This window comes from Artemia franciscana, chromosome 12 (assembly GCF_032884065.1).
Source record: "Artemia franciscana chromosome 12, ASM3288406v1, whole genome shotgun sequence".
NCBI lineage: Eukaryota > Metazoa > Arthropoda > Branchiopoda > Anostraca > Artemiidae > Artemia > Artemia franciscana.
In genome coordinates this window covers 21450932-21466716 of record NC_088874.1, presented here as the reverse complement: position 1 = coordinate 21466716, position 15785 = coordinate 21450932, and the positions used below count along the sequence as shown (strand labels likewise).

At 35.1% G+C, this 15785-nt stretch overlaps 1 protein-coding gene across 4 annotated transcripts in view; it reads left to right on the top strand.

Annotated features, from left to right (window-relative positions):
- The window catches only part of LOC136033839 (myosin light chain kinase, smooth muscle-like), a 116027-nt gene that overhangs the window by 48735 nt on the left and 51507 nt on the right, over window positions 1–15785 (top strand). For all 4 annotated transcript variants that reach the window (XM_065714787.1, XM_065714784.1, XM_065714786.1 and 1 more), the window contains exons 4-5: window positions 701–879; window positions 12556–12861. In XM_065714787.1, the coding sequence (XP_065570859.1) occupies window positions 701–879; window positions 12556–12861 (485 nt within the window). The remainder of the gene's footprint in view (window positions 1–700; window positions 880–12555; window positions 12862–15785) is intronic.

Below are 15785 nucleotides of genomic sequence, written 5' to 3'. Positions count from 1 at the left end.
ATGGTGGGCTAAACCGTGCCAATTCTTCATGGTTGATTTCATTGAATATCTTTGAATTTCATTTTTAAACAACTGTCAGTGTTTAAGATGTCAGTTAACCACTTAGCTAGTATTTGCACTTTTTTTTTTCATTTTCACTTCCTGGAACTATCCTTGTTTTTCTTCTTTATGTACTCTCTTCTTACCAACAGTGAATGAACTTTTCACTCAGGCTATCAGTGGTATAAGACCATCAAGGGGCTTCAGTGGGGTTCTTTCTTAATTTGTTTTCTCTTGCATTTAGTCTTTGTGTTTACGGTTTGTCACACTTTTTGTATCTCTTAAGAAATTTTCGTATGACAAGACATTAGGTTGTGAGCCATAGGAAGGCCACAATTATTATTATTTTTTCTTTATTATTTTCTTGCGCTGGATTCATACGAGTCTATTTATTCTAATTGATTTATTTAATCTATCTAATCTATTTAATTCTTGCATTCTACAAAAAATTCTTTTCTTTTTTTCTTTCTTCTCATCTCTGTGTAAGCTAGAAAGTGACGTTTTTCTTTGACTAAGGAAATCGCATGTCTTCCCCCTTCTTACATGCCTAGGACCCTTTGGAGGAATAGTAGCCTATAGTGATTTATTTTATGTGTGTTTAATCGTGAATATGATTGATCTTACCCTATTACAATTGATAATAATCTTGAATTTGTTTCAGACGAACTTTTGTTGCCACCATCTAAAGGTCCATCAATAACCCCTTACTTTAACGGAATTCCTCCTTCATTTCAATTTAAAGAAGGATGCAAAGCAGAGATATCAGTCTCTTTTCAAGGATCACCAACCCCCGTTGCAGAATGGCAATTCAATAGCGATGAAGGGGCTAATAGATATAAGGTAAGGTCTTTATGCTATTAACCCTCTCGCTGTCTGCTATTTCTGTACTTCTTTTTTAACGAATTATTCATGGTAACGTCAATAAAAAGGACATGGTAATACTCTAGACGATTTTTAGTTTTGAAATGCTTAAAATTTGTCTCACGCATGTCTCTTCATCCCAACTGGGGTTTGAAATTATGATTCTCAATTCTCCCCCCAACATCAACGTTAGTGGCTGTGTGAGCATATCTCACCTTGGACTGTGTGAAACCTGGCTACATTGATGTTTTCGTGTCTAAGGAGCCCATTGCAGAGAACACCACTAGACCCACTCGCCTTTCCGGTGGACTAGCGTCAACTTTACTAATATTTATAAAGCTTAATCACTGACCTTGCCAATATTATTATTAATAGATAGATGATGTCAATTAAAAAAGGAGAAAAATTAATTTTGTCTAAGATGAATATAGAGCAAATTTAAAACTTGATGAGTGGATCAATTGTGCAATATCGAATATATAAAAAAACAAACAATGCTTTTAATGACCCATATCGAACAAAAAGGTCCAATTTTTTTATTACTTTTCAGCTTCTTTTCTTTGATTCCCAACCAGCTGTTTTTTTTTGTAATGAACTCTATCATAAACCAAATAGAAATAACAGTGTAAAAACAACACAGCAAGTGGAACATCTTAAAATATAGATGAAATTACATAAGAACTTGGCGTCTGTTTCTATTTTAAAATAGCACACCACTTTTATTTATTTTAAATTTCTATGTTCCCTCTTAGGTTACATGCTATAAGAAGTGATTATCCAAATAGGTGTACCTTGTACAATTGGTACTTTATAAATCAGAAAGGTATAAATTGTACTCTGTAATTAAATAAATTACCGCGTTGGTGTCGTTAGAATCTGAGCCCACTGTGCCAAATCCCCACTGTATTTGATTTCTGAACAGTAAAATGGCTACCTATGACTGTAAAATAGTTAATTTTATAGATCATAAATTACTGGCAATGATAGTAATTATAGTTGTGTAACAACTACCTATCTAAGGAGTCTTTTAGATTAAATCATATTTTTATTGTGTTCTTCTGAAGATAATACGATTTATGTTCACCTTATCTAATCAAATAACATCTTGCTAGATTTTGAAAAATGTCTGTCAGTGATTGTTATATATATTCCTAAGAGTGTATATATTTATATATATATATATATATATATATATATATATATATATATATATATATATTTATATATATATATATATATATATATATATATATATATATATATATATATATATATATATATATATATATATATATATATATATATATATATATATATATATATATATATATATATATATATATATATATATATATATATATATATATATATATATATATATATATATATATATATATATATATAAAGGTAAAGGTAAAGAATGCGGCATTTAGACTTTACAGTCCGTACCGGCGGTGCTGATCTCCGTTTCTTGGCCCTTCAGCCAGGAAGTGCAATGGGGGGTTGGGGGCCAGCCAACCTGTGCTTTCGCACACCCTTCCTGTTTACCTTCCCCAGATTTCTCCAGGTACCCATTTAGAGCTGGGTCGACTCTGGCTAAGCTTACAGGATCACGCCACTGACCCCCGCCCAAACTGAAGAATTGGGTACACCGTAATTCGAACCCACGTCCTCTCAGACACAGGATCCCGAATCCAGCGCACCAACCCACTCGGCCAGGGCGGCATACATATATATATATATATATATATATATATATATATATATATATATATATATATATATATATATATATATATATATATATATATATATATATATATCGAAAAAGGGTCTAGAATTTGTATCTCAGTTTCACATACAGAGAGTGGTCACTTTAATATAATAAAATAATCTGTAAACGATTACCGCTAATGCTGCAGTTATCCAGCTTTTCCAAAAGGATAGCATGTTTGACTGTGTCAAACATCGTTAAAATGTCCAAACTAATAGTTGCCACTTTCAGCTTTCCAACTAAAGGATCCCTAATCATAGACGTCTGATCTAATGGAATAACTATTTCTAAAACAAAACAGGTTTTCATGAAAGAAATTTTTCCTCTCAAGAAACTCAGTTGTCTGTCTATACAGTTTTTTTCAAATATTAAACAGTCTGGATATAAGTTTTAAATATTAGAATCATCTCAGTCATGCTTTTTAAATAACGATTTTACTCTAGTGGGCTCAAAATAATCAGTATCACCCTCTTCGGGATCCTTGGGCTTTTCCTAGAATTAGAAAGGGGTACTAAAGAAACCCCTATCTTTTCCAATTATTAACAAAAGCAACGTAAAACTGAAATATAATGAGCAAAACATGCTTTGTTACTTTAAAATGGAATGCTTTAGCTCGAGCAGCTCCGCTCTGCACTTTACTCATAAATTTTGTTGCTTCTTACTCACAATTTTTGCGAAGAACAATGTTAACATCACTGAGAGCCAGTAATGATCGTTCAAAAGAACTATCTTCCGGCCGACTTGCAGCTCACATGTTTTCCATCAACTTTAGAGAAATGCGAGCCATTCTGCCAACTATCTCATTCGCTTCCCACCTATTCATGACAATAGTACATTGTTAAGACCTGGTAAATAAAAAATCATACAATTCTTAAAATACCTCGATTTTAACAATAAATTTTCTAAATTTGATTAAGAAAGAACACTAAAACAAAAGATAGATCACTCACCCATCCAAAATGTCTCCCTATAAGAAAAAAAAAATTCAAGCCCCTGAATGATTTTTTTCTTTCGCCAGTTCCTTGGAGCTTTTTTTTAAATTTTGGCCAGAAATTATATATTACCCTTTATCTGTAGCTCACTTAGAGTCCCCAAATTATCTTGAACTGTCAACAATATTCCCGACAATCTGTCACCTGCAATTTTATAGCAGAAGGGCCTCTCCGGGTTTAGGTTGTTGTTGTCATGCTAGTAGTCAAGCTCAGTTATTCTACTCTTATCTGAATTGAAGAGTTAGGCCCATGATTATATGATATGATTTTATTACGTGAGTAAACTAATACATGGTATTTCACAAACTCCAGAAAAATACATAAGAGAACTAGTAAAATACGAAAATCAACTAAAAAAACTACGAAAGAAAACTACTAAAACGCATAGGAGAAATACACACTAATACCAACTATATACTATGAGTCCAACGACTGGCCATGGCCTCCTGCCAAGGGCATAACAAGGCAATAATAGTTAGGCCCATGTTACCTGTTTTTTCCCGTTGTTGTTTTTTTATTTATTTAAGGTTTGTTGAAAATCTTCAACGAAAACAACCATACTGTCAGCAACTGCATTTTCTTACATCCGGTAAAATTGTAGTTTCAAGGCCATTGTAGTTTCAAAATTGTAGTTATGTAGTTTCAATAGTTTCAAGGGCCTTTCAGTGAAAAATGACTGTTTGTCACGGACGCCAATGTCTAGTAAATGACTGCTTTGTCTATCAAATGTAAAAGCTTTGCTTTTGCAGTTCTTACACAAAGTGCCTGTACTTTGTTTCTGCAGGGAAAAGGTGTAGAGGCAAAGCGGATCGTGATTGTGCTTTTCCGTTATTCCGCGTCACTAAGTTAACACCGAAAGAAGCTAGTGTGATAGCTAAATCATCCTTTGGTCTAATGTTTGATGAAATGAGCAGATAAAAATTGTTGCTCTTTTACTAGAAAAATTAGCTTTTATCCGTCTGAGACTTTTTGCTCATGCAGATGTAGGCAGTGGTAAGATTTTTTCTCGCAGCGGTTGTGTTAAATCGAAAATACGGTGTTTTTCCTAATTAAAGTAAAGCCTGAAATTAAATGTTAAAACAAGCTAAATTTGCTATTTATGGTAAGGACAACTGCCCCCTAATCTACCCAACCTTTACGGTAAAGTTTCATCATATCAAAGATAGCCTATTAACAATAATCGCAATAAAATATGTGCTAAAATTTAGTGTGTATATGTGGAGGTTGCGGAGAAAGCTCCCTCCTTTTTACTCAGAAAAATTTCTGTTCTTCTATCAATTTCATAAATCATAAAAGGACGGTCTACCCGTTGTATGTGACCTGCTCCCTCTGTGTGGGAACTTTTGGAGCTTTTTAAACTCCAGTATTTTTTCTGTAGTCAAAAAGGCACGAACTTGTTGCAGCAGTGAGGATTGATGATCTACTTGGCAATACAGGGCCCAGGATTCGATCCCCCACCGCAGCAAGGTCGGGCAACAAGCTTGCTATTTGTCCCTTTATCCAGCAACTAAAACGTCCACTCTGTGCCATATTCCCCAGCAATGACTCTGGAAGATGCTAATCCTTTTTTTTATCCAAAAGGACATGAGCTTGTAATAATTACTTGTGAAAATATTTTCCTATCCCATGATCTAAATGATGAAGTCCAAGAAATAAAACCATTGCAATAAGACACTTGTTTATGCGAAGACGTTTCCGTTGGAATTTTTTGATTCTCCGGAATAGAAATTAGATACATCTGTCCTGAACGTTTGCCAAGATAATTGTAAAGGATAACATTAACTGCATGTTGTTACATGGTTATAGTTTGCATTAAAGTCTTTTAGATCAGCGACGGCGAGTGAGTGACCTTTGGGTCAAAGAATGATAGTCAAAATGTATCCATGTGACAGTGCTGGACGTTCTGTTGCTAAACTGTTATTTATTAGAAAAAATCACGCACAGCATTATAGTTAAACTGTTTGCTGTGAATTTTTTGGCTCTTATACATTGTAAATCCATGATGGACGAAGGGGTTTTGCGTTGTTTATCGTAGGTGCACATGAACTTCTGTCTCAAATCGCGTTTTCTTATTTTCATTGTAAATGCGATAAGTAGTCCATTTTTTTTTAACCATAGACTTAATCCAATAGTTTGGTGGCTCAAAAAGAGATTTGGCCAAAAAAGGATTGTATCACCAGGCAATTTACTACTCTGATTCTTAGGACGCCGCAGAATTCAATAACGAATAATTTCCAATGCTTCAATTGTTTTGCATTCAGAATATGTATCCACGCCCATCAATTCCCCAAACACATCCAATCGAAATTTTGAGGTGGACAATTTGTTTAACATAGTTATAAAATCCAGTAACCAGGGGCAGATCTAGAGTAGAATCTTGGGGGGGGGGAATTTGACAAGGGCGCCAATGAACAAATCTTGGCGAGGCCAAATGTGACAAAAGTACCAATAATTGACAAAATTGTCAAAAAATTCACAAATTTATTCTAAAAAAAGAGTCAAAAAGGAAAAAAAACGGTGAAAGAGTGTACTAGAAAACTCTTGGGGGCCCAGGGCCCCCTGGATCTGCCAGTGCCAGTAACCATAACTTTTAGGATGGCGACTCCTCCCCCATCCCTTGGGCTGCAAGTTATGCAATTTACCAATCATTTACATATTATATTTATTATTTGGAAAGGGGGCATGTTTGACCTTTAGTATCCAAAAAGACGAAGGGCATTCAGATGAACCTTTTAGAGAACGTTGAGGGGCTGTTGAACTAAATCAAAACAATATTTTGGGCATACGGGTTGTCGAAGGGGCGTAACTTTGGAATGACTGTGTGATTAAATTGGAACTTACAGGAAATGGTGAGAGGGTGATAAATTGACCAAAAAAGGCAATATCTGCACGCTACTGCTACAACTATTGCTACTGCTACTTCTACTACTACTACTATTGCTTCGACTACTACTACTACTGCTACCATAGGCACCTGAAAGTCGAAACTTTCAGTGGATTTTAAGGGCGGTGTTCATTTAGGCAAAATGTATATACTAATACTACTACTACTACTACTGCGATTGGTACTACTACTACTACTACTTCTACTGCAATTAGTACTACTAATGCTACTACTACCATTGCTACGAGTGCCACTATGACTACAACTACACGACTACTACTATACGGCCACTACTATTACTACTGAGGCTAAGGGCATACCGGGATATTGAACTAAATCGAAACACGCTATGTGGAGGCAGGTTATTAAAGGGCCGTAAAGGCTATTTCTCAGGCCAGCTTTGAGTATTAAGTTGAAACTTTCGGTGCACTTTGAGGGGGATGTTGTACCAACCTAAATGTACTACATGCATGCTAATCGTACTACTTCTACTGCTACTACTACTACTTCTACTGCTACTACTACTAATACTACTACTAAGACTCCGGGTATTAAGAGGACCTTTTTAGGAAATGTTGCGGGGTATATTAAATTAAGTTGAAATACGCTTTGTGTATGCAGGCAGTCAAATTGCCGAATCAGCAGCATATCAAAAATGGCTTGGAGTATCATGTCAGGAAAATGTTGAACTAATAAATGTGCACTATTTACTTATTACAAGTACTAGTAGTAGCAGTAGTACTACTACTGCTGTTAGCACTAATATTACTAAGGCTAATGGTTTTATATGAAACTTTCAGGGACTGTTGAGGGGAATGTTGGGCTAAATCAAAATACCTTATGAGCGTATTATGATTAGACTTATCAGAAATATATAAGAAATAACTTGAAGCATGAAGTTGAAAACATGAGGGCATGAGGTGGGGATGTATAATAGACCAAAACAGCACAATGTTAATACTATCATGACTTACTGTCCGAAAGTTGTGTTGGAGCTTAGAAAGAAAAAATTCTCAGCTCTGTTTTTAACGTTGGTGTCGTTCAGGACAGTTTATGCATTCAGGTGGCTACCCCAATTCTGAAAAAGAATAAACCGAAATCATCATGTTCCTCATCTAAGCCAGTGACTGTGTCAAGCGCTTTCTCAAAGATATTTTAGTTTCTGATTGTTGACCAATTAAAAGAAAAGTGTGTTGTCACCATTCCAGTTCGGGTTCCAGTCGGGTTTAGGTTGCTTCCAGCCCTTAGAAGTCTCTGCAATATACTCAGAGGTGCAGAGGCATCTAGGAGCACTCTGGTTCCCGGAACATACGATGTTACGAATGCTTTTGGTTCCCTTATCGGCTCGCAAGCCATGTTTGAGTTGCATATTAATGGTATTAGTCTTGATGTAATTTTTCCATTACATTATGCGTATGGACATCTAAAAGCTCGTTTAAAGTTAGGAAATGTATTTTCAGATAGTGAGCTCCCTGTGTTCGTCAAAGTAAAGCAAGGTTCCATCACACCACCAATTATCTACAACAACGCGTCTCTTCCTGCGCAGATTGGCTTACCTATTACTTAAATTTCAAAATGGATGGATACATCAGTGCTTTATTATGCGGATGATCTGTTAAATCCGTGCCGGTCAATAGCTAGTCTTCGACGGAGTTCTGATAACCTATCTCATAGATATCTACAAATAGGACTAAGTATGAATGCTGCGAAGTCCCAAGTCCTCTCCTTTAATTTACACGGTAGTTATGTGCCCGATAGCGTCTGTCTAGGTGATGGTGAGGTAGCACCCACCACTGTACTGACATATTTAGGTATCCCAATTGGGTCTTAAAATAGAATATACGAAAGCTTCTGCTTCGGAATTCTGAACGCAAACTTAGAATTATTTATGCTAGTGTGGTTACATTGCAGCTTAATTTGGAACGGTTAGTCCTTTCTCGAATATATAACAGTGTGGCTCTCCTGCATATTCTATATTTGACCCTATTCTGTGACATGGGGATGTTGTGAAAGTGCCATTCTAAGTACACAAAGTTTTTGCTTCAGGCCCCTCGGTGGTTCAAGGATAGGTAGCCTACATCGTTAATCGTTTCGGTGTGGTAGAACCACTTCGGACCGGCCATGAACAGTTTCAGAAACTGAGTGACCAGTCTTCTTTTCACCCCTGGAAAGGTCCATTATTTTAGATGTGGGTATAATTAGTAATTTGTGTATATCTTTATGTCATGTTTGTTTTGTTTTCCTTTCTTTTATTGTACTCCATTGTTTTCTTCTTTTATTAGATCAGTAATAAAGAACATTCATTCATTCAATACTACTATTGATATCACTAATACTGCTCCTATTGCTCCTACTATTACTTCTGCTACTATTCCTACTACTATTGCTAATCCTAAGGGTATTAGCTAAACTCTCAGACAACGGCAAGGATTGGTATTAAACTGAATAGAAACACACTCTGTAGAAGGGGAGTAGTAAACACAGAGTGCCTTTTATTTAGTTCATCGTTCCTCTCAACTCACGTGAAAGTGGCTCGATCAGAAATGGATGATACTATATTGTACTCTGCCTCATCTCTACGATATGGATGAATAATATTGTCATGCAGATCAACTGAATGAACTTTAGTAAGAAAGCAGCAGTAGGCATTGAAGGGAAAAGTCACGCGAATGAAAACAAAAGCACATCGTACTTTTTACGGCGATAAATTTGTTCTGGCTTACAGTCTGTCTCCTCAAAACTAAAGTACCAGCACTAACTTTATTTTAAATCAAGTGTTTATGTGCTTTTTATAAAATTAAATTTCGGGGTATTCTCACGGCCGAATTTAAATTTTTGGCTCCGCTAGGCCCAAGCATTTTGATGCCCCTAAGAGTCCTAGGCAGCAACAATTGTATATTTATTGGTTTAGTATATATAATTTTTTTCTCAAAAATGTCTCCGTATTTCTTAGCGGGGGGGGGGGATTGTCATCCTGGGATTTTCTGGCCTTAAAAACGAGATTTAGATAGGTCACGAGTTTGAGAAAATTGGTTAAAAACCTTAATTTTGGAGAAAAATTTCAAGTGCATAGATTTCATCAGTTTTGCCTCAGGAGAGTTCGTATCGTTTTTAATTAACAATCGCTCAAAATGAACGAACTGGGCCATCAAATGAGATAAAATCAAGATGACCAGGTTGTATTAATTAACAATCGGTCATAATAAACGAACTGGACTATCAAATGAGACAAGATCAAGAGGATGACCTGAGAATGTATATCGACAATTGTTAAAAATGAACAACCAAGACCATCAAATATGACAAGACCAATCTGAGCAGCTACGGCAAAGGAGATTGAAAAAATGTCTGAAGTAATGGTAAACAAAAATGAAGAAGAAAAATTGGGGTTATAATGCTTGTGACAACAACAATTGCAACCAGTAGAAAAGGAAGTCAAGAGGGAAGCAATATGGTGTTAAACATAAGTGGCAGACAAATATAAACATTTAAATAGTTTTGATAAAAAAGTAAAATTGACAGTGAAGTTTGAAGAAATTGACAAACTACGTTTTCTTGATATCCTACTGATTAAAAGTGGTTTCCATTTACTGCTCTCAATATATAGAAAGCCTACACACAATGATAGGTATTTGAACTTTCATTCGTGCCACCCTATTTCAGTAAAACGAGAGGTTGTGATTGCACTGGTGGAAGGAGCTTTCAGAATTTGTTCCCAGGTTTTTCAGATTCGAATTATTATATTTGATGGATATTTTATTTTGTAATAGTTACCCAATTAAATTCATGGATAAAATAAGAAAAATAGACGCATTGAACATAACAATAGGGATATTGGAGTTTCGCAGTGTACAGAATTAAATATGCCTCAAAATTTTATTTCTTTGCCTTACGTACCTATTTTGGAGGAAATGCTTAAACGGATTTTGCGTAAACATAACATTGATACATGTTTCCAATCAGTGAGATCAATAGGTAGTTTCCTTAATTCTGGAAAGGATTTAACCCGGGGATATTTAGTTAGCGGGGTGTTATAAAATTCCTTGTTCTTGTGAAAAGTTTTATATTGGTAGAACTCACCAACAATTTATTGAAAGATTTATTTGAGCATTGCAACTCAATAGAAAAAACTCTACAATTAAGAAAGCCTCCTGAAACTTTTGTTTCGGCTCTAGCTGAACATACATTCTTTTATCCTGACACATTTTTTACAATTTGATGAGGCCAGAACTAATTCTAATGGTAAGGGATTTATCAGTGGGGAAGGGACGCTATAGAGATTAAGAAAAAAAAACATGTGTTTGCTAATCTTTCAACAGAGACGCGGGAAATATAAATATTGACCCAATATATGATTGTCTTTTGAGAAATGAGCCAATAGTTAAAAAGGGAATTAAAATTTTACAGAATCACCAGGGGATAAGATTTCCTACTGGACCAAAAAGAGTTGCTTCAATAATAGCTAACAAGAGGATTATTTTGCAACATAATAGTTAACTTAGTTTCATTTTTTATAACTTTTCCTCAGTTGCTTTGTTGTTCTCGTTGAAGTAACTCTAATAGCTTCTTTTCCCTACGTGGATCAGTAGCAACAACTGTATTGATTATTATTGATGGTGGTTTTTATTTGTTTTTAGTTTAGTGTTTCTGCTTTTTATCTTGTGCTGAGGACGCCTAGTTTACATACAGGTGAAGTATCCGCGTTGTTTCATTCTTTCATCTCTTTTCTCTATACTGGCCGCAGTCTAGTTTGATTTTTTTTTTTTTTTTTTTTTGTTACAACGAGTCAAAAACATAAAAGAAGAAAAAGATATCGACGAGTCAAAAACGAACGAAGAAATATGCGGCCATAAGATAAGTTGCAGCAAGAATTACAACGAGTAAAAATAAAGCGAAGAACTAAAAGAATATGCGGTTACAAGACATGCAACAACGAGGATAAGAATGAATCAAAAATGAAAATAAAGAACAAAGAAATATGTAGTTACAAGATATATAACAGCCAGAACAAAGAAATATGTGGTTAGAAGATAAGCAGTGGCGAGAATTACAAGCAGCAGCGCGAATCAGAACGAGTCAAAAATGAAATTGAAGAAGAAAGAAATATTACTTTAGAAGAAAAACGCCATCGCAATCTCAGACGCCAACAAACTGGAGTGCAAAACCCAGTACAAACCTATAAAAATGCAAGAAACTACGCAAGTATAATTAGAGTCATTGGGACCCTTCAATGTTACGTATATTTACTGTGGAGTCCTCCATTTTTCCGAGGAAAGAGTAGCCGAAAAAGGTGATTCATTCGGGGATTGCTGCTTTCTTGGTTGAATTACATTGCCACCTACACAGTTTTCAAATTGATTGGTTTGACATTTTGTAGGACGTCATTTGCTCTCTAAAAAGTTCCACAAACAAATCCAAAACTTTAACTAATGCTTTTTGTGTGTTAGTAACTAGCATTTTGTATCTTATAATGTGTTCTTTGCATTTTGTTGCAACATATTTATTAAGTTTTCCGCAATTACCCTACATGTTTCTGTAAAAAAATTAGAAACTAATGTTCTTTGACCAATAATGTTGCACCATCCCTTCATCAAAAAATTTTAAGTTTCCATGACCAACGGACCAATCCCCGAGTATTTCAATTCAATCGCCCAAACTGTTCCGAAGACAGAACGTTTTTCTCAGTACAGCGATTTCTTTAAACGTGTATTTTAAACAAAACGCTTTTTTGTTCCTCGCTGCATTTTATGCATGCTATTAGTTTCTCGACAAACCTAGTTTTTATTGCGAAAAAAAAGATTTTGAAGTTTCACCTTAACAGCGTTTTTTGAAAAAAATGGCATTAAAAATATTAAAATATTAAAATTAAAATTTAAAAAAATATTCAAATGGCATTTTGACGACAAATTAAAGCAATCATTTCTTTTAGTTGTGTTCATGCTGCAATGCTAAAAGGCTACACCAAGTCTAATGGGATTCTTTTCTATTTTTTGTCTAATTCCCAGGTTCTCAGCGACAATTATCATAGTGTTCTGCAAATTGACCCAGTTACGTTAGCAGAAGAAGGAATGATTGAGTGTACTGTTTGGAATACTGGAGGTTCATCCACCGCATTGATTGAAGTCATAGTTGTCCCTTCAGAAAGAGATAAAATAGGCAGTGGTTATACAGGAGGCAAAAGAAAAAGCTTTGAAAAAATACCTGCTATAATCAAGGGACCGGAAGATATTTTTGCTATTCGAGGAAGTGAAGTTCTTCTAGAAGCATTATTCGTTGGCAAACCTGAACCAAGTGTTGTATGGTTAAAAGGGGTATGTTCGTTTTTTCTTCTTTTTGTATGGCATATTTTCTCTCTTTGTTCCATTGGTTATAATTTTCTTTGTACTAGTGCAATACCATCTCAAACTTACTTACACTTTAGTTGACACATAATAACCACTAAATATGTGTTATATTACGTTAAGTTTACTGCATAACTTTACAGCGAATTTAAATCTTAAAATAAACATGTACGGTTCTTTATAAGAGGAAGACAGCCCCCCTCCTTTCAACCTCCTGTCAATTACACCAAGCTTTGGAAAGGGCTTTCCTGAGAGTATCTTAGCATACAACAGAAAATGTCATTTACAAATTTTGTGAATAAATTTGTACGAATTAAAGAGAAGGATAATTTTTCACAGAATTTTCCCACTTTGTCGGTATTTCAAGTGTTCTATTTACCGATTGCCTTTCAAATTATTTCAACAAAAAATATGACTGTTTCTAGAAAATACAATAAAAAGTACATTTTGGATCTCTTAGCATTTTGATACAATTTAAACTTTTTGTCGCATTGCTTTTGTGCGCTTGCTTTAAAAAGAGTCTTTGTGCAGTTTCTGCTTAAAGTTATTCGTCACTGCTGTCTCAGTGTTATATTAATGCTTATTCACTATAACTAGAAACATTCAAGATTTAAACCCAGATTTAATACCTTTCAGCACATAAGTACTTTAAATTTATGTTTTCAGCTGGAACTCGACAGGGTATAAATTACCATTCATACGGGTTTCCACCTACTACTACTACTGCTATTAACTGCTTGCCACAGCACCAAGCATCCTGAGGCCAACACCACTGCACACGTTTCTCCTCCGTCTCAATCTATTCAAAGCCTGCCTTTCTCCTTACAGTATCCTCCCTCCCCAACCGATGACGATTTCTGCTAATCGCTTTCTCTCATTATAGCCCTAGAAAGCGAGATTGAACCTCTCTTTTCGTACAGCCTACAGTTTGAAATACGGTCAGTTAGTCCGGTGCCCAAAACAATCCGTAGGTAATTTCTTTGAAAAACTTCTAGCTAACCTTCCCTCGTTTTTCGGAGCGCCCTTGCTTCAGGATCATATTTGAGCACTTTCATCACTGAAGCTTTCAATATTCTAATTTCGGTTCGCAGACCTATCTTCCTACTCTTCCAAACTTTTTTAAACTGGGAAAAAACAACCTGAACCTTGGCTATTCTCCTTTTAACATCTTCACTGCACCCACCTTTTTTTTTTTTTACTAATAATTAATTTTTAAAAACGAGGTTTTTTTTTGAAACTGAAGGCGAACAAAAATCACTACTTCACAGCCTATCTAACATATATCAATAAAACTAATACAAATAAATCCACTTCCCTATGTTTGTAGGATTACAGAAAACTAGAGCTTTACTGAAAACACAAAACAATGCGAGTTATTAGTATTAAGACTACAAACTCGCTTTAGAATTTGTATCACAACTAAAAATTCTCCTAAAAGTATTATAGATTAGTTTGTTGTTGTGAGGCTATGTATTTACTTTTAACTGTTAAATCAATATTCTTGTTGTTTACTTGGCTTTTGTGTTTTAAGCAAAGCGCTAGTTTTCTGTAATCCTACGAACATAGGGAGATATCCACAGTAGATTTATTTGCACTAGTTTTATTTATGTATGTTAAATAGGATGTGAAATAATAATTTTTGTTTGTTTTAAGTTTCGATTTCGCTCTTTGCTTTCCTCGGAAAAACTTGGTTTTTTAAAATTAATCTTTGCGGGTTTTTGATTAAAATTTAATTTAGAAACAACACTGCCATGACCTTTTTATTTTTACGGAATAATTTCTGTTCATTTTAAGTTTTAACGTTGGCCCTTATTTTCAGTTGAAAACGTATTTTAAATATAATTTCTAATCAATTCCAGTCTAGTGGAGATAATACACATCAACCCTGACTAAACAGCTAAATTTAGAAGCCGTTCAAGAATTGAAGGAAAAAAGAAGTTTAGAATGGAAAAAATAAAAACATAGTGTGGTTTCTTTTTGTAAAAAAAAAAAAATTAAAAAAAGAAGAAATTGGTCTTTAATTCTTTGTTAAAAAAACAAGAGCTAAGAGCTCATATGGCACTTGTGACGAGGCGAGAAGAGCTAAGAGCCAAGAGATCATATGGTATGAGCTCTAACAAAATTCTATGAATCAATAGATTGATTAAAAAGGAAAATAAGAGGCTTATGAATTGATAAAGAGGCTGATTTTAAGAGGCTTAAAAAGGAATTGAGACATGAATTCCTTCTAAAAATCAAATTTCATTAAGATCCGATCATCTATTCGTAAGATAAAAATACCCCAATTTTCACGTTTTCCAAAAATTCCGATTTCCCCCTCCAATTCCCCCCAATGTCACAGGATCTGGTCGGAATTTAAAATTAGAACTTTAAAGCACAAGATCCTTCTAAATATCAAATTTTATTAAGATCTGGTCAACCTTTCGTAAGTTACAAATACCTAAAATTTCTAAATTACCCAACCCCCCCAATTCCACCAAAGAGAGCAGATCCGGTCCGGTTATGTCAGTCACGTATCTTAGACAGGTTTCTATTCTTCCCATCCAGTTTCATCCTGATCTCACCGCTTTAAGTATTTTCTAAGATCCCCCCCCCAACTGACCCCCCCCCCCAATTACGCTTGATCCGGTTGAGATTTAAAATAAGAGATCTGAGTTGCGAGGTCCTTCTAAATATGAAGTTTCATGAAGATCCGATCACTCCTTCGTAAGTTAAAAATACGTCATTTTTCTTATTTTTCAGAATTAACCCCCCCCCCCCCTCCAATAGAACGGATCCGTTCCAATTATTTAAATCACGTATGTAAGACTTTTGATTATTTTCACCACCAAGTTTCATCCCGATCCCTCCAATCTAAGCGTTTTCCATGATTTTAGGTTCCCCCACCCCAAACT